Source organism: Phyllopteryx taeniolatus, chromosome 6 (genome assembly GCF_024500385.1).
Source record: "Phyllopteryx taeniolatus isolate TA_2022b chromosome 6, UOR_Ptae_1.2, whole genome shotgun sequence".
Classification (NCBI taxonomy): domain Eukaryota; kingdom Metazoa; phylum Chordata; class Actinopteri; order Syngnathiformes; family Syngnathidae; genus Phyllopteryx; species Phyllopteryx taeniolatus.
In genome coordinates this window covers 27,991,460-28,015,393 of record NC_084507.1, presented here as the reverse complement: position 1 = coordinate 28,015,393, position 23,934 = coordinate 27,991,460, and the positions used below count along the sequence as shown (strand labels likewise).

The 23,934-nt window shown below is 43.0% G+C and overlaps 5 protein-coding genes across 7 annotated transcripts; 3 read left to right on the top strand and 2 right to left on the bottom strand.

Moving 5' to 3' along the window:
• Window positions 1–3: 3 nt before the first annotated feature.
• On the bottom strand, window positions 4–1,414 carry LOC133479433 (trypsin-3-like). The gene is made up of 2 exons (XM_061776433.1): window positions 1,366–1,414; window positions 4–353 (listed from the first exon to the last, which is right to left on the bottom strand). The coding sequence occupies exons 1-2, from the start codon at window positions 1,412–1,414 to the stop codon at window positions 4–6; spliced, it is 399 nt and encodes a 132-aa protein (XP_061632417.1).
• Window positions 1,415–1,778: 364 nt separating this feature from the next.
• On the bottom strand, window positions 1,779–3,042 carry LOC133479287 (trypsin-3). Its single transcript, XM_061776025.1, has 5 exons — window positions 2,912–3,042; window positions 2,663–2,825; window positions 2,329–2,582; window positions 2,122–2,258; window positions 1,779–2,043 (listed from the first exon to the last, which is right to left on the bottom strand). Exons 1-5 carry the CDS (start codon window positions 2,949–2,951, stop codon window positions 1,894–1,896), a joined length of 744 nt encoding a protein of 247 aa, XP_061632009.1. The 5' UTR covers window positions 2,952–3,042; the 3' UTR covers window positions 1,779–1,893.
• A 1,495-nt stretch (window positions 3,043–4,537) lies between these two features.
• On the top strand, window positions 4,538–11,816 carry si:ch211-261d7.3 (myb-related transcription factor, partner of profilin). The gene is made up of 4 exons (XM_061775996.1): window positions 4,538–4,666; window positions 4,992–6,590; window positions 7,373–7,795; window positions 9,823–11,816. The coding sequence occupies exons 2-4, from the start codon at window positions 6,335–6,337 to the stop codon at window positions 10,614–10,616; spliced, it is 1,473 nt and encodes a 490-aa protein (XP_061631980.1). The 5' UTR covers window positions 4,538–4,666; window positions 4,992–6,334; the 3' UTR covers window positions 10,617–11,816.
• Window positions 11,817–11,965: 149 nt separating this feature from the next.
• Window positions 11,966–23,433, top strand: zgc:66448 (uncharacterized protein LOC327401 homolog). 3 transcript variants are annotated; one of them, XM_061775974.1, is made up of 6 exons: window positions 11,971–12,810; window positions 14,053–14,907; window positions 15,094–15,195; window positions 16,085–18,334; window positions 18,577–19,739; window positions 20,154–23,433. In XM_061775974.1, exons 4-6 carry the CDS (start codon window positions 17,962–17,964, stop codon window positions 21,876–21,878), a joined length of 3,261 nt encoding a protein of 1,086 aa, XP_061631958.1. In that variant the 5' UTR covers window positions 11,971–12,810; window positions 14,053–14,907; window positions 15,094–15,195; window positions 16,085–17,961; the 3' UTR covers window positions 21,879–23,433. The 3 variants fall into 3 exon arrangements, with proteins under 3 accessions (XP_061631957.1, XP_061631958.1, XP_061631956.1); XM_061775972.1 differs by having other exon boundaries at window positions 18,577–23,433; XM_061775973.1 differs by lacking the exon at window positions 15,094–15,195 and having other exon boundaries at window positions 11,966–12,810; window positions 14,053–14,250; window positions 18,577–23,433.
• LOC133479431 (zinc finger protein 790-like) lies at window positions 12,732–16,395 on the top strand. The gene is made up of 3 exons (XM_061776432.1): window positions 12,732–12,810; window positions 14,053–14,907; window positions 16,253–16,395. Exons 1-3 carry the CDS (start codon window positions 12,732–12,734, stop codon window positions 16,393–16,395), a joined length of 1,077 nt encoding a protein of 358 aa, XP_061632416.1.
• Window positions 23,434–23,934: the final 501 nt, after the last annotated feature.

The following is a 23,934-nucleotide window of genomic DNA, read 5'->3' as shown; positions in this document are numbered from 1 at the left end:
TCTTTAGTTGGAAGACATGGTGCTGCGAATCCAGGAGTTGTAGTTGCAGACCTTGGCGTAGACACCAGGCTTGTTCCTCTGGGCGCAACCGTAACCCCAGGACACGACACCCTGAAGCTGGCCATTACACACCACAGGGCCACCAGAGTCTCCCTGCACAAGTACAAAATACATATAGCGTGAGCACAAAAGGTTTTGGTTTGTTCGCTTGAAGACTCTTTTTACTCGAACTTGGCAGGAGTCTTTTCCTCCCTCTTGGAATACAGCACAGAACATGTTTGAGGTAATCTGTCCGGGGTAGGAATTCCTGCAGAAGAAAAGAAAATGAGTGTTGATGGAGGAACAAATGGTTCCTTTTGGTTTTTACTGACTTCCAGAGGCGCTCATGTTTCCCCATCCAGAGACCATTGTACAAAACAATCATTAAATGACAACAATGATACCTCAGATTTGTACTCACAAGCCACTGCGAACAGAGCCAGAAGAATGTAAGCCTTCATGGTGGTTCCTTCCTGAGCCTACATTTCTGCTCAGTTCAGCTCCAGGATCTTTCAAAGCTCCTATCAAACGCTTAAATTTTTTCCTTACCCTTATCTTCTCAACTTGTGTGTGGCACACCTGGAAAGCAGCAGCCAAATTATTGATGATGTCCGCTTTGGTTGCACTAAAATGCCAACATACATTACGTAACGTAGCGGGATAAATGCACAAAGCTGCATATCATTAATTGATATTTATGTCTAGCAAATGGACACTTTCAATTACCTGTGTATAATTTGTGTGCAACAAATTATCAATCTACTAAAACACACATTATTTGGTTTGTTATTACATTGTTACTCTGTTGGACATTTTTAATACATATAATTTTCCAGTACCTCAGTATTGGTAAATGTATGCTTGCTTCTGTGAAAAATCAGATTGCAATTGCATTTGACTGTAAACTAAGATACATTTTGGAAAACCAATTTGCTCTGAGATATCCTTTTGTACCAATAACTGTTTTATCATCTGATAAACATTGATTTCAGGTAAAACTAAGTTGGTTGTGGTGTGCAATCCAAGCTGTTCTGGGACATTTGAACAGAAGTTCCTTTATATCCAAGACAAATGCCCTCAAAGAGTTTTGAAACAGCAATTTGATAAGAATATGCCATATTAAAATGATTGTGTAAACTAATTATTGTGAAATGTCACCCTAATTTATGATGATTTCTTTGTTTTCCGTGGACAATAATGACATTTAATACAATTAAGGAGGTAAAGGCAAACTTGATTTTTCTCCATTCATTTGTTTTTTGGAATGTTTCACTTATTTTAAATTTCTATTTTGACATCAATAGCCTTGCTATATGCTCATTTCACCAAACAGCTCTGCTCTAAAGGTTACTCCTTTCTTTTCTTTGACGGACATACTACTTTTTTCGCCGCTAATATGATTGGGGTGCACTGTGGAAAACAGGTGTTTGATATAATTACCACAAACATTTTCTCATTTTGTCATCTTCCTTCATTTTTAAAACCTAATAAGATGGTCTTTTATAACTTTTAAGGAATTATTTTGTTAACAATGCACTAAAAGCTAATGGGCAAATGTTATGCTGGTCTTTGGTACCAATGTCTTCTTAGTATTTAGTAAGTATATATATATATATATATATATAGTCTATAATGCAACTCCTTTATATTAGGCTATTACAGTAATAATACATAGTAGCTTATCTGATCATGTTAAATGGTCAACCTGTAGGTCACTTTAGAAAAGAAAAAAATTCAAGTGGTTATGGGAAATCTTTATTGCATACAACTCATGAAGTTTTACATATTGCGGGACTGCTGTAATGTATATTTAACACATGGACAGATGGTAATTCCACGCTGACATTCATCCATTTAGTTGGATGACATGGTGCTGCGAATCCAGGAGTTGTAGTTGCAGACCTTGGCGTAGACACCAGGCTTGTTCCTCTCGGCGCAACCGTAACCCCAGGACACGACACCTTGAAGCTGGCCGTTACACACCACGGGACCACCAGAGTCTCCCTGCAGGTACAAAATACAACGTGAGAACGAAAGGTTCGGTTTGTCCACTTGTAAATTCGGTAATCTTTTTGTCCGAACCTGGCAGGAGTCTTTGCCTCCCTCCAGGAATCCAGCACAGAACATGTTGGAGGTGATCTGTCCAGGGTAGGAGTTCCTGCAGCTGCTGTCGATCAGGATGGGAGCATCCAGGCACCTCAGACGATCAGGATAGTTGTCTGAAGAGGAGTAAAGAACTCATGTGAGTGTCGGTAGACGAACAAGTGGTTCCTTTCGGTTTTTACTGACTTCCAGAGCCGCTCATGTTGCCCCATCCAGAGATCAGACAGCGGGTGCCAGATCTGGCACAGCCGGAGGGCAGGGAGACAGTGCGCACGTAGCTGTTGAGGATGGCGGGCTTGCTCAGCTTGATGAGCATGATGTCGTTGTCCAGGTTGCGGCTGCTGTATCTGGGATGTCTGATGACCTTGGCAGAGTTGATGAACTGCTCCGTGCCCTCATTGACGGCGATGTTGTGCTCACCAAGACGCACCTGGATGCGACTGCACGGAAACACACCACGGTTATGTCAACTTGAAATGTTTTGAGAAGTATTAGGATGTCAGCAAAGATGTTCACTCACGACTTGTAGCAGTGAGCGGCAGACACCACCCAGGTGCTGGAGATCAGGGAACCTCCACAGAAGTGGTAGCCAGAGTTCAGAGAGACCTGGTAGGCCACAGCGTTCTTTCTGCACTCATATCCTCCAACAATCTTGTCGTCCTCATCGTCAATGGGAGCAGCAACTGCAATGGATGCATAACATTTGTATCAAACGCAAAAACCAAAAATGTTCTGTTTTATTGCCCACAGGAGAGCAGCGAATACTCACAAGCTGCAGCACACAAGGCTAGGACAATGAAGTACTTCATGACTGTTCTGAAGCCAGTGGACAGTGGAGGATTGGTGGGTTTATATACTTATGAACTGCAACTCTTTATCTGAGAACCTCCGAGAACATCAAGGATTTTCCCATGTACTGTGCAAAATGATTAAACATTAACCCACCTGGGAAGTGCACCAGCATGGTCTAAGTGAAATATTTTCCATTGGTCATGTCTAAATGGACACAGATGTAAATAGTGGTATTAAAGATCACATAGGGGCAAATAGGTTTGGATTTCTTTTCCCCCTTAATAATAATAATACAAAAAATCCATATATAGCACATGCGCCACTAATATTACAAATCCCAGAATGCTTTCCGAGTGTGTTGGTCCATCAGTCTAGACCGGCGAGCGCCCCTTCCCTTTCTGTTGCAGTCGTTCGCAACTATGCTACCAGTTTCCTCGAGCAAATTTACACTTCCCCTTCCCAAAAATGCCCAAACGAAAGATGGAAAACGGTTAACTTCCAAGACAGGTGGGAGCCAGATTATCTGTTGACTAAAGTAAAAGACAGACCTGTTTGTTCTGTGTGGAGCAACGTGGCTGCAACAAAGAATATAACATAATTGAATTCATGTTTTTGTTAATGGCCTTTATCAACTCCTAGGCAGGGACTGTTAAAAGTTTGAAGTTTGGATTTTTATTGAAGGACGTTCTTATTTGTTTGGGGTTGTTTTGTTGTTGGCCTTTGAAAAAAGATTTACATAAAAAAGAAAGGTAGTTGGAGATAGATAAATAGACGATAGAGAGAAGAATTCATGTTATCTATTTAAATACAAAACAACAAACAAATACCACTGATGTCTTTGATCGCAAATTTGATTTCTCGTGTTTATAATATTCAAGTTTGTTTATTCCAGAGTCAGTGTTTAAGCAAAATGTAAGTTTGTTGCCAATGATAAACTTTAACGCTACATTTCTGCAGAAAAGGGAAACGTGCACATCGCAGTGATTTTTCATTAAATATTGAGTTTGGCCCGCGACGTTGTCCCAATTTTTTATTTTGGCCCACCGTGAATTTGAGTTTGACACCCCTGATGTACACGATCCCTCACTAGCTTTATTTAAACGATATTGGACAAATGAGGGGAGGTTTATAATTTATTGCAGTGTTCCAATCGTATGGGGAAGACAATTGAAAAAATCCACCAAAAGTAAAGTACTGCAGACTTTGGGAATGAAGAGATTAATAAAACTGCTGGAACGGTGAGTATTTTAGTTAAAAAATTTGTAAAAATAAAAAAATATATTTTAACTTTTGGACTAAAGTACATTTCAGTAGGTCCATGTACATATTTTTACACACATCTGATTTGTACTTGTACCTCAGTACAGTGTGTATACTTTTACCTATATGCTTTTACACGGCTGTAAAGATGTCCTAAATTTTTAAAAAGTCTTTATTGAAAATAGTCAAATAAATTATAATAACACAAAAACAGATAGTCATCCATACATAAACTAATACCAACGAGGGGTCAGGGGGATTTTAAATAAAAACATTAAATGAAGAGCATAAAATAACAGTTAACTATTGTACTCATGAATTATTGTCTGGTTAAACCGCGATTGGTGCTATGGGTACGCCTCCCTAGTTGCGTCATCAGAAAGCGACCGCCTGCGGTTTGTGTACCCCTGCCGAGCTGTACCGATTTGTGTTTTGCCTCCTCCCTCCGTCCTCCACGCGTCGTTGTCATGAGGTAGGAATAACGACAGTTTGACATATATAATATGAGTAATATCCGCGTCGCTCTTTGTGACATGTTCAATCCGCGACCCGGACAGAACGTGTGCTAGCGTGTTAGCTTTAGCGGCTAGCTTCTCCCAGGCTCTTGTCACCATGTCAATGTATGTCCAGTGCGCAAACGTTGCGGTCCCAATTGCGCATCGATTGCGACGCGGCGCAAAAAAAAAAACCAAAACAAAAAAAACAGCAACAACAAAGCGGAATATTATAATCGCGTGTGTGCGTTTATATAAGTGACGAGTTTGTTAAGCGTGTCACGTCTGTTTGTTGTCTTTTAGCGTCGGAGGGCATCCTCATCTCAGGCTGGGATGATGCATCTTTGTCAAAACAGCTGGGCGGTCAGATGAACTCAACACTGGCCCATTTAAGTACGTTTTATTAACACAGCGGATTTACAAATATAGGGTCTGGGACCTGGACATTCAAATTGGATTGATTTTCAAGCAGGCACGCGGCGTTTTGATCGACGTATGTTGTGTGCTTTATCATGGGTTATATACGTGATGTATTTGCATAGGTTGGAGGAACCAAATTTCAGGTTATGAAACGCTGAAATAATTAAGTATATTTATAAAGCCGCACTAGTTTTATAAAGATGAGAGGAATTCTAAGTCTCGCCCTGTTCCATCTTTTATTACATCGATCAAAATGTGGCTTGATTGGCCTGAATAGTGTAATATACAGTGCTTGAAGTGGAATTGATCTCTTTATATTTTCATTTAACCTTTATTTAGCCAGAAAAAAACAAACTGAGAATAAAAGATCTTCTCCAAGGGTGTCCTGGTCAGGACAGGCAACAAACACATGAAACAGGTTTGACAGGACAAGCTAAAAACATCCAGACAAAACAATCTCATAACACAACAATCCTAGATCATCGATACAGTGTAGCAGTGGCTTGAATTTACTCTCTGCTGTCTATTTTGGTTGTACACTACTAGTGGCGGGCTACATATTTGGGAACTGGCCCTTTAGTGGAGCCTTAAACCACCTCTTAAAACACATTCACTGCCATTGACGGCTTTAGAAGTCAAATATCCATGTTAACTGGCAAACTATCACATCGCTATTGTAGAAACCAATACTGCACAAAAATGCAATGTAACAGCACACAACTGTGCCATCTACATCATTTGGAGCGGTTTAGAATCAATATTATCTAATGACATGACAAAAACATAAAGCACTTAAATACATCATACTCACCAGGAATGCGGATTATTAAATTGTGCAGATTACCACAGCTGTGTCTCAGTCGTCGAAATTTGCTTTCTCCGAACAAACCAACCAATCAGAGGAAGGAAAAATCAGAGGAAGGAAAAATGGTCAACGATATGCTGATATAGTTGATGTTACATTGGCCGGGACTACTGATTCTGAGCAGTGCAGCCAGGAGAAACACTATGAAATGAGGAGTAATCAAATTTAGGTTGTAAATGTAGGTCACTGCTTCTGATAGTGTTTTGGCCAGTCGAGAAAGTCTACCACTACAGTGTAGTGACTTTATAATGTCTTAGACGGTATCTGCGGAGATACCTTGATCCGGTGTTAATGGGGCCGCACTCGTCAGCACCAGAATTGGCCCCCCAGTCAGTTCTACGCTGAAAGCGGCCCCCGACCCATGACGGAGTACTGCGAGGACGGGGGGCTGCTGTATGAGCAATCACCTCCCATGCACATCAAAGTGGAGTCTCCCGAGGGACACTCTGCAGGGGGGGCTTCCGACAACGGCTTCCCCAGGGATGACGACGACTCGGAGGGCAGCTGTGACCAGAGCAGTGGACCGCGCGGGGGCCTGCCCTTCAACGTGGTAGTGGTGCACCCTAAACTCATGGCGCCCGGCATGTCCTCAGACGACCTCTTGTCCATGGAACAAAGTAAGCCGTCGCTGCTCAACTTGTGGATTGTAGAGAGAAAACATGAAATAACATGTTGTCCTAGAGCGATTTTCTATTTAAATGAGGCATATTATGCATTTTAGAATAGAATAGATTTTTCCCTTCGATTTAGAACTTTTTTTAATAACGTCTGTGACATGCTTTTGTCAAAATATCCCAAGGAGGAATAATCAGTACACTTCCCCCTCGCCCCCATTTCAGGCAAAGGCATTTTACACTGAAACACAAGGAAATAAGCAATTACTTAGCTTATTTCATATCCTACCAACAAGGGACCTTTTAACATGCAAAAAAGAAAAAAAACATTTCCAATTATGCCTGAAAAGGAATAGGAAGAATAATAACTTGAGTCTGACCCCACCTTTCTCATGAATATTGATACAAGGGATCAAAAATTTATCCCAAATTAATCTGATAACAATTGCTTTTTTATTTTAAATACTTGTCTGAAGGTTTATTTTGAAAAACTTGTTTAAGCCTGTCCTCTTCCTGTCAGCCATTTTGGAAATTAGGTCATTGTCGGTCAGAAGCAGAGAGCTGTGATGGAATTTCTTACTCTGGAAGGGGTTGAACCACCACTAAACATTTTCAAAATGTTGCAAAATGTGTATGAATGTGGGGGGACGCGCATTGAACTGTGAAAGCTGAAAAAAAAAAATTAATCTATTATAAAAAGTCTCTCTGATGAATACATTTGAATGAATCGATTCATCAACCATCCCTACTCAACTATTTGTGGTTTGTGGTTGTGCCCCCTACAGACGGAGCTATGTCAGCTGCACTTGCAGCCAATGGCGCGGGCAAAAGAAAAAGTCGCTTCAGCGGCGCGGAACTTGAGGTGTTGGTCTCCGAGGTGACGCGGTGTGAAGGAGAGCTGTTCGGCCCGGCAGGGAGGCTCCGACGGCGCGAGAGGGAACGCATATGGGCAGGAATCCTCGAGAGGGTCAATGCCGTGTCTAGAGTCCCACGTACGCTTCGGGAGGTCAAAAAGCGCTGGGATGACCTGAAGAGACGCAACGGCGGCCGCCTGGCGGACGCCCGCCACCGTAGCTGGTCTCTGCCACCCGGCAGATCGTCGACGCTCGGACAGTCCTCCCAGTCCAGCCCCAGGCTTCAACATGGCAGGCAAAAGCAAAGCTCCAGACCAAAGCCCACTTTCACGTGCTTCCCCGAGTCGGACACTGGTAAACTATTTGTCTTTCCTAGTCTGATCGGGAACTTTGATGGGAGAGGATGGGAGGAGTACGAAAAAAACTAAAAATATTCTTGATGTCACTTTAGCATTATAGCATTATAAGCATTATACGCACTAACTGCGCATTAACTGCTTGCCCTCCCTTGTCAATTTTACATATGATTTGACAGCATTTACAGAGAGAGGTTAAAGATGTAATTTCTCAAAAAGGCTATTTTTTATTCATTTCCATTGAAGACATTGTGAACTGTTCTGACGTCTAATTGAATGCATCTTTCAGAAGGAGACAAGCTAATAAATAACAATACAGTTGTAAACTTGTTTACTTTTTGGCATGCGGTAAAGACAAATGTATACAGCGTGTGCCGTACAGGGACGGTCAGAGGATAGGCAAACGTTGGCCCGTATGTTTAATTGAGTATTTCAAACTGCAGTGAAGACAAATCTGCTTTAGCACGGAGCGACCAGTAGTGCTTTATGTGACACAAATTGTATCCATCGTCTTGGCTGAGCAGGTAAAGGCTGTCCTCGATTTACAACGGTACCTATATACGACTTTCGTTGCTAGGAACGGGGCGCCATGAACTAGTTTGCGCATCGGCGTAAGAATATGTCATCACGTGGCGCAATGTCACACTCAGTTACCACCGTATTTACCGGTTTCCCTTTCTTTATGTTTAAGGTGCAGAAGTGTTTTTCATTCACTTTAATTATGGGCTTTACTCCTGCGTTTGCGTCTGTTATGAATGTACAAATTTGGGTTACGTTATAGTCTGAGGACTCCCCGTAAGAGAAATGGTACCTATTCAGCCGTGGAAAACAGCAAATAGCAACCTTAGCAGGGGTAGGCAAAGGATTAATTTAAAAAAAAATAATTACATTTTTTTTTTGTTAAATAACTGAATTAATTGATTTAGTGTAACATTTTAATATTTGTTTTATTTTTTAAAAAATTCTAATTACCGTAATTTCTCGTGTATAATGCATGTTTTTTTTCTCCGAAAAATTGACAAACGTCAATAGTGCGCATTATACATAGTTATAGGAGAAAATGAAAACTTTCCCATTTTATACATGTATGCCGCCATATAGAGTTTATGAAAAAGCTTTACACTTTCATTCCAATGTTCTACCGACCCCTAGAGGTTATGAAAAAGTTGCACACTTTCATTCTAGTATGCTACCGAGAGGTTATGATAAAGGTGTAGCCTACACTTTCATTCCAATATGACGGGGGTACTACATATGACTGCATATATGTACAATTGTGCTCATGTGTTTACGTAGCCAGGCAGAATTTGTAAATTTTTATTTTTTCTTTAATACGACTGATGACTGAACCACAACCATCATTAATTTCTTTACGGTTATGTTTCGTGTAATGATAATGCTTTTTTGAAATAATTGACAGTTTAATTAGAATCCCATTGAAATAAATTTAAATGTGTTTCCCCTGGTCCTTCATGTTTTCTGTAAAGAATTGTACACAACTCACAAATTCTGCCTGGGTAATCAAACATGAGCACAACTGTGTGTTTTCTCATTTACTAAATAAAAGTAGGGGTGTGAATTTCAAAAATAAGAGCAAGTAAATAAAAAAGTATTATGTGTTCAAATAAAGTGCTTAACTTCAGAATAATTATTTGAAGAAACTAACAAAAAAATACTTCGTTTTGATCATGGGCAGAAGCAAAATCGTGAATTGTAAAAATGCATTAGACATGGTTTTGAAGGGTTTTCCAGAATTTTTAGCTCAGATTTGGGGGTGCGTATTATACATGGATGCGCATTATACACGAGAAATTACGGTAATTACAATTAAATTATAATATTAATGAATGACAATGAATTCAGGACTTTTTCCCCCCCTCAATGACCTGGCTCATCTGTTTAAAAAAACAAACAAAAAAAAACACTTCAGCACAGAAATTGACACACCCCTGCGAAGTGGAGTAGGAACCAAGCAGTTTTTCAAACTACTTTCTTACAAAACACATTTTATATTCATGTTTTCAGGTTTTGGAGGGGAGGGGTCCGAAAAAGATGCTTTGGACAAGGATGACGAAAATCCAGAGCACGAGAGAGATATCGGGGATCCTGACTGTGAAGACGAAGAAAACAGCATGGAAGACAAACTAGGCCTCGGATTAGGTCTGGGCATCGGCGCGCCTCCAACCTCAGAACGATGGCTTCCTCCCTCCCCGCTGTACAGCGCCCCTTTCTTAAACGGCAGCCCGGAGCCCAGCAGTCCTCAGCCGTCGCTCGGAGCGCAACAGGGTCCTCTCGAAGCCCCGCCACGCGGCTCCTGGCTCGAAGACGAGCTGCGAGGGGTCGGAGAGGCGGCAATTCAGCTTGGAAATCGGGTGGACAAGAGTCTGCGGGAATTCGCCGACTGTTTCAGACAGGACATGAGAACGCTCGTCGCATCGCAAGAGGCCTTGGCGCTCAGTCTCCAGCAAAACAACGTCCTCCTGCAGAGGCTTTTGGCAGTGCTGGAGGCGCAGCAGCAGCAGCAACGCGTGCCACAAACGAACCACTCGCAGACATCGCAGCAACAGCAACACATTGAACAACATTTACAGCAGCAGATTGAAGACCCACAGCACACAGTGCAAGAGCAACACAAACTACATCAGCTCCAGCTCACGCAGCATTCAAACTGCCCCTCCGCTGGAGCCACGCTTCCTTCGTCGTCGCCGCCTGACCTACAAACCACTTTTCCCTCGCATCCGCCCGCTGGCGTGAATGGGTGCGCGCAAAAGCCGCGACGAGGAAGAGCTCTCGATCACAGACGCAGGAGACGGCGCTGAAAACAGAAAGGACCGGCTGGCAGTTAAAAGCACACACTAGTTTGCATACTTGCTCAATAAGGGTGTGAAAGTGTGTCTTGTTTTTTTTCTATTGCTATTTGGGGTTCAGCTTCAGAAATACCCATTGCACTTAAAAGTTGTCCTTAGAACTATTAGATGTGAGCTTATAGGGTGGCCTTAAATTTTAAATGTACATATTCTTGTGCTATAAGCCCTCCTAACAAATTGTGTTGAGGATCAACTCGACCCCTTTAGACACATTCTTCCCAGTCCAGAATTTAGTCGAGGTGTTTACATTCATGCTTTTCAATAGAGCTTGTACTGTAAAAAAAAACAAAAACATTGTCATGTAATGAAACTTATAACTTTTGGGGATTAGTATGGTAACTGGAAAGTTAGGGATGTTTGGCCTTCGGGTGATATTGCAGGATGAACCTAAAATGCACGACAAACATTACAGGTGGACTTATTTTGACCTTCTCTAAACTTTTGAATGCACATGTTAAAATGTTCAGTACATTTTGCACAACTTACTGTCATATAGGGAAAATTTGATCCATGAATTGACCAAAACATTTCCGGCCTAAGCTCCGAGCGGTAGCTTGTTAACATTTTGAGACCAAGAAAAACTCGATCAACAGTACTTTGCCATTGCGAGGCTTTAAACGACGTTCTTTGAGTGAAGTGCTTACTGAGATCAAACACCTGCTGTGAATTTTGCCATACAAATGTGCATTCAAAAATTCAAAAAGGTTATTTACAGGCTCATCCTGAAATTTCACCCGAAAGCCCAAAGTGCTGAACTTTTTGTGATTACTGTAGTGTATATTGTAGTTCAACTGCTATTGTAACTACCCGCTATTGTATGCCTGTGTTTTAGCAGTTTCATGGTGAATACTTTTTCAGTTTAGGTGACACATTCAAAATGTGTTGCATTCAATGCCTAATGAGGCAAAAAAAATTAATAAATGGCGCCTGATTTTGCTTGCCTGCACCATCAAGAAAAACTTGAGGCTTTAGCATTACAGTTGGATTGAGTCCAATTGAGGGCAAATATATCCCTGCATAGTGTCAGAGTTGTGTGTAGATTGTTGTCTAAAAACACGCATATTGCTATCATATTTATAGTTTTGCACAAGCTATATTTTGTAGATATATATAATGTATTAACACAAATAAAAGTAAGACTGGTTGATGGCCTGTGGAATTGTCGTGTAGATGATTATTGCAGGGCAGCACGGTGGAGTAGTGGTTGGCACGGCTGATGTTCGGGAGTTTGACTCTCGACTGCACCCTTCGTGAGTTTGTTCTCCCTGCACTTTCTCACACACGACAAAAACTTGGTTAGGCTCTTTGAAACACTTTCCTGCGAGGTTAAACTTGGGTTAATTGTGGCCCACATTGCACTTATGGTTTCACTCAGACGGACATTATTAATGTGAAAATCATATACTGTTAAATGTTATTACGCACACCAATAGCCACTGCATTTCATTGATCTACATCATTTTGTCAACAAATTGAATTTGAAATCAGAAGTCATCACGGGCCGACTAAATAATACAATTGTTCAATTTTTTCTCAAGAAGGGATTATGTGAAAATTAGCAATTTTGAGACACATTCCATGCCAAAATGAATAGAACGAATCAATTGAGTAAGAAACATGAAGAAGGCACACTTGATTTGGTTTAGTAGGCCACGAAAAAAGAAGCGGTAGGCTTTGAGTGCAATATAGATAATTTTTAAAGGGCAGTGCGGTGGATTTTAGCACATCTGGGGTTCAAATGTATGCATGTTCTCCCTGTACTTGCATGACTTTTCCGTTTTAATTTGAAATGCCGGATCGGAGAGAGAACGTCATTTCCGCGTTGAGCTCGGTGACTTCGGGAAGCTTGTTTGCTGTTCGAGTCTAGGTTGTAAGTGCATGGGGGTAATATGGCTGCCATTGCCACACCACAGTTGGCCGGAACGGCATAACTTGCTGGCGAAGTAAGTCTCAAGCATACGCTTGCAAGAAAGACGCGGTGGAACCGGAAAGCACCTCGGACCAGGTGGAAGAAAGCCCATTTAATCCACTTGGGGATTGACGACGACAGCGCATGTAATTCCAAAAATGGCCGGGTCATCAGGTGGCGAACGGCGGACCTTTGACTTTTCCGAGTCCGAATACGAAGACGACTCGGAAGAAAATGGTACACTTTAACATCGTCCTAATCCTGTATTTTACTGTTAGCTTTAGCCTTCCAGCTCAAATAAACTTTGCCCAATGTCCGGTGTACAGCGCAATCTAGAATTGGAGAACAATTTAGGCACCAACATTTTTGAGGTACGGATAAATGATGTTTTATCTATAAACGGGTAATAAACCGTTTTATAATTTTTGATTTGTCCAGAACAACCATCAAGCGTTTTTTTCTTTCTTTTTATTTCTCGCCTATATTTTGCAGTGTTTGGCGCAACCAATATTTTGCAATGTCATTTACAATTAAAGGCAGTAAAATGTTCTTGAACGACTAATTTAATATTTGTATTATTTGTTGCTCAAGAAGTAGCCTATATGCTAGCTGTGTTAGCTACTATGCTAACTGGTCAAAAGCAAAGTTTATATATGAAACTGAAGAAAAACTTCAATATTAACGTCATTTCTTAATTATGAATGGACTAACCGGGTTACATTAGTTTGAATGACACATTCCATTACGACTGCAATTATAGAAAAAAACATGAAAAGTAGAAGTGAGGACTTCAATTAGCTTGCTGTTGATATTGCTCCCCCCCCCTTTCTCGAGTTGGCGGGTATCAGACCCAGGGCCCAGGGGCCAAATGCGGCCCGCCACAGAGAATCATGTCTGTCAAGTTACTGATTTTTGCTGAAATATCCTAATTACAAATTGTATTTTAATAATGTTAATGTTAATAATACTGCAAAAAGATTTTGGTTATATAGTTCCCTTTTAAAATAAATTGAACAGTAGTTGAATTATTTTTTTTTACTGGCTTCTGATTTCAAAACTAGTTATCCATCAATTTGTTGTGTATATGTAATAATATGAAACATTATTTGATATGCAAGTTGGTCATCAAAAGGGAGGGATGAGAGAAAAAAGTATTTTTATTGCGTGCTCAAGAGCGATTTGGTATTTTAGTACTATACGGGTCACTTTCACTACAGCTACAATTACATTTGTCTCACGGCAAGTATAAACTACACAACAAGTGCATGTTTCTATAGTTCATGTGTGGTTTATTTGAAATTTTGTGTATTGGGGGTGCAGAAAATAATCCTTCAATTCTGTAATGACCTGTACAATCAATACAGCCACTTACATTTTGTCATTTATTTCTACTTGGTTTTGTGTGTTATTTGTTATGTATCAACCTATAATTTCGTTTGAGAAAATCTATATAATAGTTTCACTCATTTCAATTTTCAGTTTTGGAGACTGTGGAGAAAGTGCGCCCAGAAAAGCAAGCTCTTCCTGATGCAGAGGAAATTCATCACAACGTTGCGCGAGCAAGCTCGGCGAAAGAACTACCTGAGGATCCAGTGGAAGATGTCTACTCGATAGAGTATGTGATTGAAGATCACGGTGAGGCTGACAAAGTGCAGGACGCTGATTCACCAACTACCGGTAAGCCCAAAAAGTCTCGTATGGTGTGCAAGGAGTGTGGGACGTCTTTCCCCCGTCGAGAGATGTTCTACCTTCACCGCCACTATCACGCACACAAGGATGAACTCGTTCCCCTCACCTGTAAAGAATGTGGCCTTGCCTTTAAGGACCGCCGCAGCCTCATTAAACACAAACATGTGCATAAAGAGGAGCCAAAGTATGAGGAGGAAGCTGCTTTTCAGTGTGCTGCGTGTGAGAGGTTTTTCCCTACGGCACAAAAACTTAGGCTCCACCAATGTGACGATACAGATGACAAGCCTTATCATTGTACACTGTGCCGCAAAGAGTTCCTAGTAAAATGTGCCGTCGCCAAGCACATGCTAAACCACTCGCAAGAGGTCAGCTGGTCGTGCAAGGAGTGTGGTCGAAGCTTTCCGGACTACAGGACATTGCGCTGCCACCAGCGATGTCACCCTGTCCTTAAACCCTACGAATGTCCGGAGTGCGGCATGGCTTTCACACACAGCTCAGTCATGGAAGCCCACCGGCGCAAGCACACCGAGCGACTGCGCTCTTTCCTGTGTCCTGTTTGCGGTAAGACCTTCAAGTACGGGAACCTCTTTCAAGAGCGTCAGAATTTGCGCTTCAGCAAGAAGCCCTTCCGCTGTCCTGAATGTGGTAAGAAATGTACCTTTGCTCAAAATATGAAGGAATACTGTCACAGTTTAGCATAAACTGCACCAAGCCAACTCTCCTACATCATTTACTTACTGAGCAGCCCACAAAACCGACTCCGTGTCTGTATTGGAGACGGTGCAGAGTGATGAACCAAAAAGCACTTTTAACTGTCACCATTGTCCCCAGACATGCAGCTCACCAGCCAACCTGAGAGCCCACATGAATTGTCATGAGGTGGCGTATGAGTTGCAGGAGAGAAGATTCGAGCCACACCCGGAGATTAAAAAGGTTTGGGACAAAGCGTACACCTGTTCATGCTGAGATAAGTTTAAGATAAAACATTGAAAACCCCCAAGTACGTAAGCACATGATTCAAACAACGTGCCAGCTTCCGCCTAAGAAGAGTTGAGCTCCTTAACCAGCGAAGATCAGAAGTGATGACTTAAGGCCGCTGCACGCCGAGAGACGTGACCGATTCCGACTGGACTACAGAATATGCGGGTTTCTGCAACGAGTTTTCATGAGTGGCCAACCGTCAGCTACCAGTTTTTCTGCGTTTCAAAACTACTGTAGAATCAAAGGCGAACGTCTTTACAACGTTGCAGATTTAATGGCCAGCCAAAAATATGTATAAATATATGGTCACTACTTCACGGCTTTTCATCTATCGTGGGGGGTTCAGGACTGTAACCCCCATGATGAAAGAGGGACTACTGTACTGTTGAAAAAGGAAGGAAATGGCTAGACAGGAGAATTGTTTTGCTTCACCGTTTTGGTTTGGAGTTGGTGCAAATACTCTTAAGAACAAAGAGGCAACAAAAAAAAAGGAAATAAAAGGTTAATTTATTTTTATGTCTTTTCAACTTTACTAAACCCACAAAACTAGGTAAATATAACTTGGTTCTCGTACTGTCCCGGTTGAATTATATTTCCATTCATTTTATCCTGGTCAGGGTCGCAGGGAGATGGAAACCTATGCCAGCTGACTTGGGGCGAAAGGCGGACTACACCGCAGACTGGTCACCAGTCAGTCGCGGGGCACATTTAGAGACACCCAGTCACTATCACATTCATACCGTCACTAAGTCGGTCGGCACTGAGCCCGCATACGATTACGCCATCATTGACAACTTCAAACTACTCGCTTACAAAATACATTTTATTTTCATGTTTACAGATTTTGGAGGAATTTGGTCCAAGAAAGCTCTTTGAACAAGGATGACAACAATCCAGAGCACAAAAGAGATGTCGGGGGTCCTGACTGTGAAGATGAAGGCAACAGCATGGAAGACAAAGTAGGCCTAGGATTAGGTCTGGGCATAAGAGCACCTCCAACCTCATAAAGAGGGCTGGCTCCCACCCCCGCTGTGCAGCTCCCCTTTTCTCAACGCCAGCCCAGAGCCCAGCGGTCCTCAGCCGTCGCTCGGAGCACAACATGGTCTTCTCGAAGCCCCGCCACGCGGCTCCTGGCTTGAAGATGCCCTGTGAGGGTTCGGAGAGGCAGAGATTGACTTCGGGAGTCGGGTGGACCAGTGTCTGCGGGCACTCGATGACTGCATCAGACAGGACATGAGAACACTAGTGTCGGCGTCGGTGCTCACTCTTCCAGCACTCCCAACGTGCAATTTGCAGACATTGCAGCAACATTTACAGCAATAGATTCAAGTACAGTGAACCCCTGCTATTCTCGGAGCATGCCGTGCAGAGTGAAACTCGTGAAGAATTGACGCCCCATCAAAAGGGGGTTGTAATTGTGTATAGATGCCACAAGATGAAGGTAAAGCACTTAAAATGGGGCGGATCATGAAACGTCACATACACGATCTTGAACGCATAGTACATAAATGACTATTCAGTAGTTCCATTATCAAAATTTCACGAGGCACATCAATAGTATTAGGTAGTACAATAGCCTAAATAACACGTAAGCACAAACTGACGTGTCATCACACATGGGCTAACAAACATGCTCTCCTGCACATTACACAAACGGCATAAGTCATTAAACTCAAATTTTGGCGTTTACACACAATAATAAATGTTGGGGAACACAGGCAAATTGTAACAGCAAGTAGATTACACGGGCTTAGTGGCGTTATTGGGAGAGAAGCAAAAACAAACTTTCATTAGTTTCAATTTGCGCAAGGTGCATTCAAGGACCCCAATAAAGCAGGACCTCCCAAGCGACATATAGTTAATACTGACAAGATTCCACAACATGGCATCAAAGTCATAGTTTCATCTCTTTGGACTCACACAAAAACAGCGGATAGGTTAAGTTGCCAATGCCGAACCACCAATACGCGGGGCTTCACTGTACTACAGCACGTAGTACAACAACAAACTCCAGTGGATCAGTTACAACTCAATGCATTCAAACACCCCCCTCAGCTGGAGCCATGGTTGCTTCCTGAGTTTGTAGGTTGTCTAAAATTGCATCTTTTGTCAAAGCTATATTTTGTAGATAGGAAATGTATTAAAGTGTACATAAATGTAGACTGGTTGATCACTTGTGGAATCCGCATGTAGATTATTATAATGGGGCAACGGGGAGATTATCATAGCACATCTGAGGTTCGGGGTTTGAATCTCTGCCCTGTGTGGAGTTTACATGTTCTCCCCATGCTTCTGTGGGTTTTCTCTGGGTACTGCGGCTTCCTCACACATTCTAACAGCATTCATGGTTGGGTAATTGATGACTGCAAATTTCTGAAAGCAGGGGTTCTTAAACATTGTGGGTCAGGGGATTATTTATTTTTTCCCCCCAAAAGACTCCATCCTAACACCAATTTATTACATATGGTAACAACGTGTGTAATCCTGATTGCCTGATAATAGTATTATATTTTTTTTCCAAATGTGTCCTAAATATTCATATTTTCTCCGTTTAACCAGTTTGGGTTCAGCTCAACTTCGATGTATTGCACAGCGTAATGAGGGGAAGCGACCGATGGTAATTGTAGTCGTTCTGTGTTTTATTTTGAAAACGGGGAACGGAAACGTCATTTCCGCGTGAAGTAGCTGAATTCAGCGAGTCTGCTGCCGCTCGAGTCCATGCGAGGGGTGCATGGGGGGAATATGGCCGCCATATCCCCACCGGAGTCTTCGGAACGACACAACTCCCCGGCGGAGGAAGTGCAAACATCAGGGGGGAGGACAGACACCGTGGAACTGGAAAGCACCTCCGAGCAGACGGAAGAAAACACATTTAATCCACCGCGGGAGCGTCATAGTAGCGGACACAGTGGTAACAACGGCGCTTCCTTGCCCAGCCGTTCTAAGGTTATTGAGTCGGGGGCTGGAGGCGACCAAACATGTAATTCATCGGAGCCAAAAATGGCCGAGTCACCGGGAGACGAGCAGCGGCCCTTTGACTGCCCCGAGGACGACGACGGTGAAGAGGCTCACTCCCACACGGAAGAAAATAGTAGGTGTACGCTAACGGTGTTGTTAGACTGATTTTTTTTTGTTTTTGTTTTTTTTTACTGAAAGCTTTAGCCTTCACGTTTACCAGTAAGTACTGCTTTCGCCCCGTGCCCAATGTACCCTGTAGGCTACTGTACAATCACGCTAGCCACTGACATTTTGGGTCCATTATTTCATTTCGTATCAACTTATAATTTCCTTTGAGTCATTTCATAAAACATTGAGTCTCATTTCAATTTTCAGTTTCAGAGACAAAAGCTAAAGTCCTTCCTGGTGCAAAGGAAATTGATGAGAAGGTTGATCAACCGATCTCTGAGAATCCAGTAGAAGATGTGGACTCAATAGAGTATGTGGTTGAAGACCACGGTGAGGGTGACAAAGGGCGGGACACCGATTCAGCATCTAAGCCAAAAAAGAGTCGCATGGTGTGCAAGGAGTGTGGATTATCCTTCTCCCGCCGTGAGATGTTCTACCTTCACCGCCACAATCATGCACGCAAGGATGAAATCGTTCCCCTCACCTGTAAAGTATGCAGCCTTTCCTTTAAGGACCGTCGCAGCCTCATAAAGCACAAACATGTGCATAAAGAGGAGGAGGAGGAGGAGGAAGAGGAAGAAGAGGAGCCCACATTTGATGAGGAAGATCGTTTTCAGTGTGCAGCGTGTGAGAAGGTTTTCCCTACGGTGCAAAAACTGAGGGTTCACCAGTGCAACGATACAGATGACAAGCCTTATCACTGTTCACTGTGCCGCAAAGAGTTCCAGTTAAGGTGTTCTGTCGCCATGCACATGCTGACCCACTCGGAAGAGGACAGCTGGACGTGCGAGGAGTGCGGTCGAAGGTTCCGGGACTACAAGAGATTGCGCTGCCACCAGCGATGCCATCCGGTCCTTAAACCCTACGAATGTCCGGAGTGCGGCATGGCCTTCAGATACAGTTCTGTCATGGAAGACCACCGGCGCAAGCACAGCGACCAACTACGCTCTTACCTGTGTACCGTATGTGGTAAGACCTTCAAGTACAGCAGTCTCCTTCAACAGCATCAGTATCTGCACACCGGTGAGAAGCCCTTCCGCTGTCCTGAATGTGGTAAGAAATTTGCCTTTGCTCAAAATATGAGGGCACACTGTCGCCAACATAGACTGCATCAAGCGCATCCTCTCTCTACTCCCCTCTCTACTGAGCAGCCCAGCAAGCAGACACCTGTGTCTGCCCCGGAGACGGTGCAAGTGGTGCAAAGGAAAGAGAATGCACACCAGAGTGACCAACCAAAACGCACTTTTAACTGTCCCCTTTGTCCCCAGACATGCAGCTCGCCAGCCGCCCTGAGAGCCCACATGCATTTTCACGAGGTGGAGTATGAGTCACAGGAGAGAAGATTCCAGGCGCCCCCAGAGATTAAAAAGGTTTGGGACAAAGGGTACACCTGTCCACACTGCCCATGTACGTACCGTGATGAGATAAGTTTAAGATTACACATATTTAAAACCCATAAGAGCGTAGCGCAAGATTGGAACAAAGTGTCAATTTCCCCACAAAAAGAGTTGAGCGCCCTAATCAGTGAAAATCTGCAGACAAAGTTCAAAAGTGATGACGTAGGTATTAAGCCATACAAGTGCCCTGAGTGTGGAAAAATGTTTCGCCATCGCTCAGTGTTAGAGCTGCACATGCGCATACATTCCAAGGACAAGCCTTACCAGTGCAACGTGTGTGGCAAAGGCTTTCGGTTCAGCAGCTACTTACAGCAACATATCATCATCCACTCGGGCCAGAAGCCTCATAAATGTCCTGACTGTGGGAAGGATTTCGCTTTCCTGCAGAACATGAGAACCCACCAGAAGCTGCATCAGGAAAAACCCTTCCGCTGCACCAGCTGCCGCAAAGGCTACAGCGACGAGACGCAACTGCAGCACCATATGCTCTCTCATAACGGCGACAAGCCCCACAAATGCAACCTCTGCAATAAGAGCTTTGGCTTGGCGTATCTGCTCCGCGACCACCTGAACACGCACACAGGAGAGCGACCCCATCACTGCGGCGAGTGCGGCAAATCTTTCTCCTGGTTAAGCAGCTTGTTAGTTCACCAGAAGATCCACACTCGCAAGAATTTTAGTCCACTTAATTCTGTCCCCGCTGGTGGAAGGACAAGAGGCAGAGGGAGCAGGGGGAGGAGAGGGGGAAGGCTGATGTGGGGGATGTCTCGAACAGTAGGAAGGCCTCCCCTTTATCCCGTCTCAGGGGACCTTTCACAATCTTCCATGATCTCATCTCAAGAGGACTTTCAAGTGAGGATGCAGAAAGTGTTGCTTTCCGAACTACAACCTCCACCTGTCCAGTGGGAGGTGGATGGTGACGGGGTCATACCAGTCCCTTTATCACAGCAGACAGAGCTGTTCGACAGCTCGCCACAGCTGGGCCGGCACAGTCGAGAGCGCGCGCCCTCCCTTGTCGGCTCCCCTCAGAAAGCTGGCCCCTCGGGAATCGACGAGATTGCGAAACATGGGCACCCCACAGCCACAACATCAACTTCCTATGGTTCTTTTTACCATGACTCTCATGGGGCGTCCTCCTTCGTAGATGGTGCAGCGTTGTGGAGCGGCCAACCTCCTCTGCTGAGTTATCCAAACAAGCTCGGCCAAGAGCTTCAGTCGCCGAGATGGGCGGGTGCTCCGGTGTCAAAACAGGAGACGTTCATGCTTCCTGTGAAAGAGGACGGCAAGGTGTGGGATCCTCAAGCAATACCGTTGACTGTTAGCCAGCCTGACAAGCTCTGGACAGAAAGTGAGTCACAAAAGCAGACGGTTTCAGGTGTAACAGGTGCACCATCCTCAGCTCAGATAGACCAAAGCATCCCCATCCCAGTATCCACTGCTGTTGGTCATGGGATAGGTAGCACTTTGTGGGGCATTCAAGCACCACTGGGGACTTCAAACACAATGACCTCCCCTCAGACACTAGTGAACAGTCAAGACTTCCAGCTACAGCAGAAGCAGGTGGCTGCTGCTTGGGCCAATGTACAGAATCAGACTGCAACACAGAAACTTCCCATCTCCATCAATCCCTTTCCCCAAGCCGTCGGCACTACAGTTTGGGGCTTCCAAAATAATCCAGTGTGTCCTCAGGTGCTTTTTACTGGGCAGCTCAAACCTGGGAGCGGCCAGGACCTGCAGCAGCACCCCGTGGTCACGGCCAATCAGATCATCCTAAACCAGCCGTCTCCATTTTTCTCCCCGGCGCTCGCCACGCTCCCGACCCTGGCTTTGCCCGGTCCGCACTCTCTTCACACCGTCTCTGTAGGTGCGCTGTCGAGACCGCCGCTCCCAAATATTTTCTTCACCCCACAGGCTGTCTTGACTGAGAGGCCACCCCTGCCACAAACCCCGGCCCTACCTCAGCTCGTCCCGCAGACCGAAGCTCACAAACTCGGAGCCCGTTTGCCTTTTGTCCCAAAACGGCTCTTTCAGTGCATGGTATGCGGCTGCTCTTTTCCACGAGAGCTGGATCTACAGTTGCATTACTTGCAACACGCACAAGGAGAAGTTTGACATCGCAACGGTAGCAGCGCAACTTGTTTATGTATTTGTTACTTTTTGTATTCTGTTGAACCTCATTGCTATGACGCTCACTTGTGCGTTTTGACCATCTTATTTGGATGGGCATTAGAAGCCACAAAAAAACTCGAGTTTGGCTGCACACTTTTTAAATTGTACAATTTAACTCTAAATAAGACTACAGATACTGTTGTTTTGGTTATAAACAGTAGTTGTTTCACATTTAAAAAAATGCTTTTAATATGTGGGTTGAACAACTTCTAAAGGGTGTGGACCAATCGACCATTTCATTAACTGCCAATAACAAGATTTAAAAATGTTGTTTTAATTTGTAAATTTTTGGTCCTGTGTAGAACCATCTGAAAGGTTTATTTCATGTACAGTATACTGTGTGCCTTTGAATACCGTCTGCATGTCTGCTTCGTTGGTATTCTAGGCCTTGTTTATTAGTAAAGTAGACTGAACAATTATCTTACTCCTCACTGAGTAAACAGAACTGTCCTCCATATACACTAAAATACTGTATATGGAAAGAATGAAGTACAGTACATGGGCGATGAAAAGTCTGCACACCCGTGTTGAAAGGCAAGGTTTTGCATAGTAATACGATCAAGACAAAGGTTTCAAATCTATTTCTACCACTATTATGAGCTATATAGCCTGTGCAGCTGAATTTTAACAAATATATTTTCTAGAGGTGAAGTGAAAAAAAAAAAGTTATTGTGGTTTCACAAGTGTGTACACTAACTTATAACCGAGGATCTGTCAGTGTTAAGAATTAACCAATCACATTCAACCTCAAATGGAAGTTTGAACTTCCACCATTTTAAGTGTCTCTGATTTGTCCCCAACAAACTCTGGGTGCTCTGGTAGGGTTTTCCTGCCATTTTCTTTATTTTGCTTTGTAGCAGAAGCCTGAAGGTTTTGTGTTGACACTGACTGCTATTTGGAACTGTTCATAATTCCTTCCACCTTGACACCCCAGTTCCAGCTGAAGAAAAACAGCTCCAAAGTATGATGCTGCCCCCACCATACTTCACTTGAAGGTATTATGTTCTTTAGGTAATGAGCAGTGTAATGCTATTGTTGTGCTGTATATTCTCCACTTGCTGACTGTCTTTTCTGTGCTCCATGGGATACTGAATATTATTTCAGTATTATTTATTATTTTGTACTCTTCTCCTGACCGATACATTTGAATAATGAGATCCCTGTGATAATGTGGAAACTCTGCAGAACATAGCCAACTAGAACATTTGAATTCTATTTGTGGTTAATCAGAGGCACTTTAAATGGTAAAAGAGCATATTTGTGCAACCACATTCTTATTTTTATATTTACTCATCCTCTCAGAGACTTCTATATTTTAATTTTAAGTCAGAATAGGTGGATGGTTTTGAAATTATTTAGCTTGGTCTAACTTTTTTTTTTTTTTTTTTTTTTTTACATCACAAAAACCTGGCATTTGAACAGGGGTGTGTAAACTGGTGTGATACCACATTGATCTGGGTTTTTACTTCATGCAAATAAAGTCATAAAATGAATTAAATTATGTAAATGTCAATCCATAGTAAGAATAAGGACCTTTTAAATTATTTTTTATCATTAATTGGTGCAAATAAGTCTTCTTATTCACCAGCCAGTCAACCACCTTTTCCGTTCAGTTTTCTGAGCAAGGGCCACTGGCGAAGTATTCATCCTTGCTGTATAATAATAATAATAAAAATTTGTAAAATTATTAAAACTGCCCTTTGTACGTCACAACATCCAACAACGTGATTAAAGAGAAAAAAAAATATGCCCTTCTTCCTCTGTCTTCTGTTGCAGAAGTATTAAGTATCTTCTCATGGTGTATTCATATTGGTTTCACTTGGAACATATTTGCCCCTGAAAAAAATTGCTTTGAATGTACTTAATTCAAACGTACATTAGTTGCACATGATTAAAATTGGTTAAACTAACGTACTGTACAATAAAAAAAAACATTCGTCGAGAAGAGGAAAATTACATCAGTTTACCACACTAATTGTGCAACTGATGTACATGATCA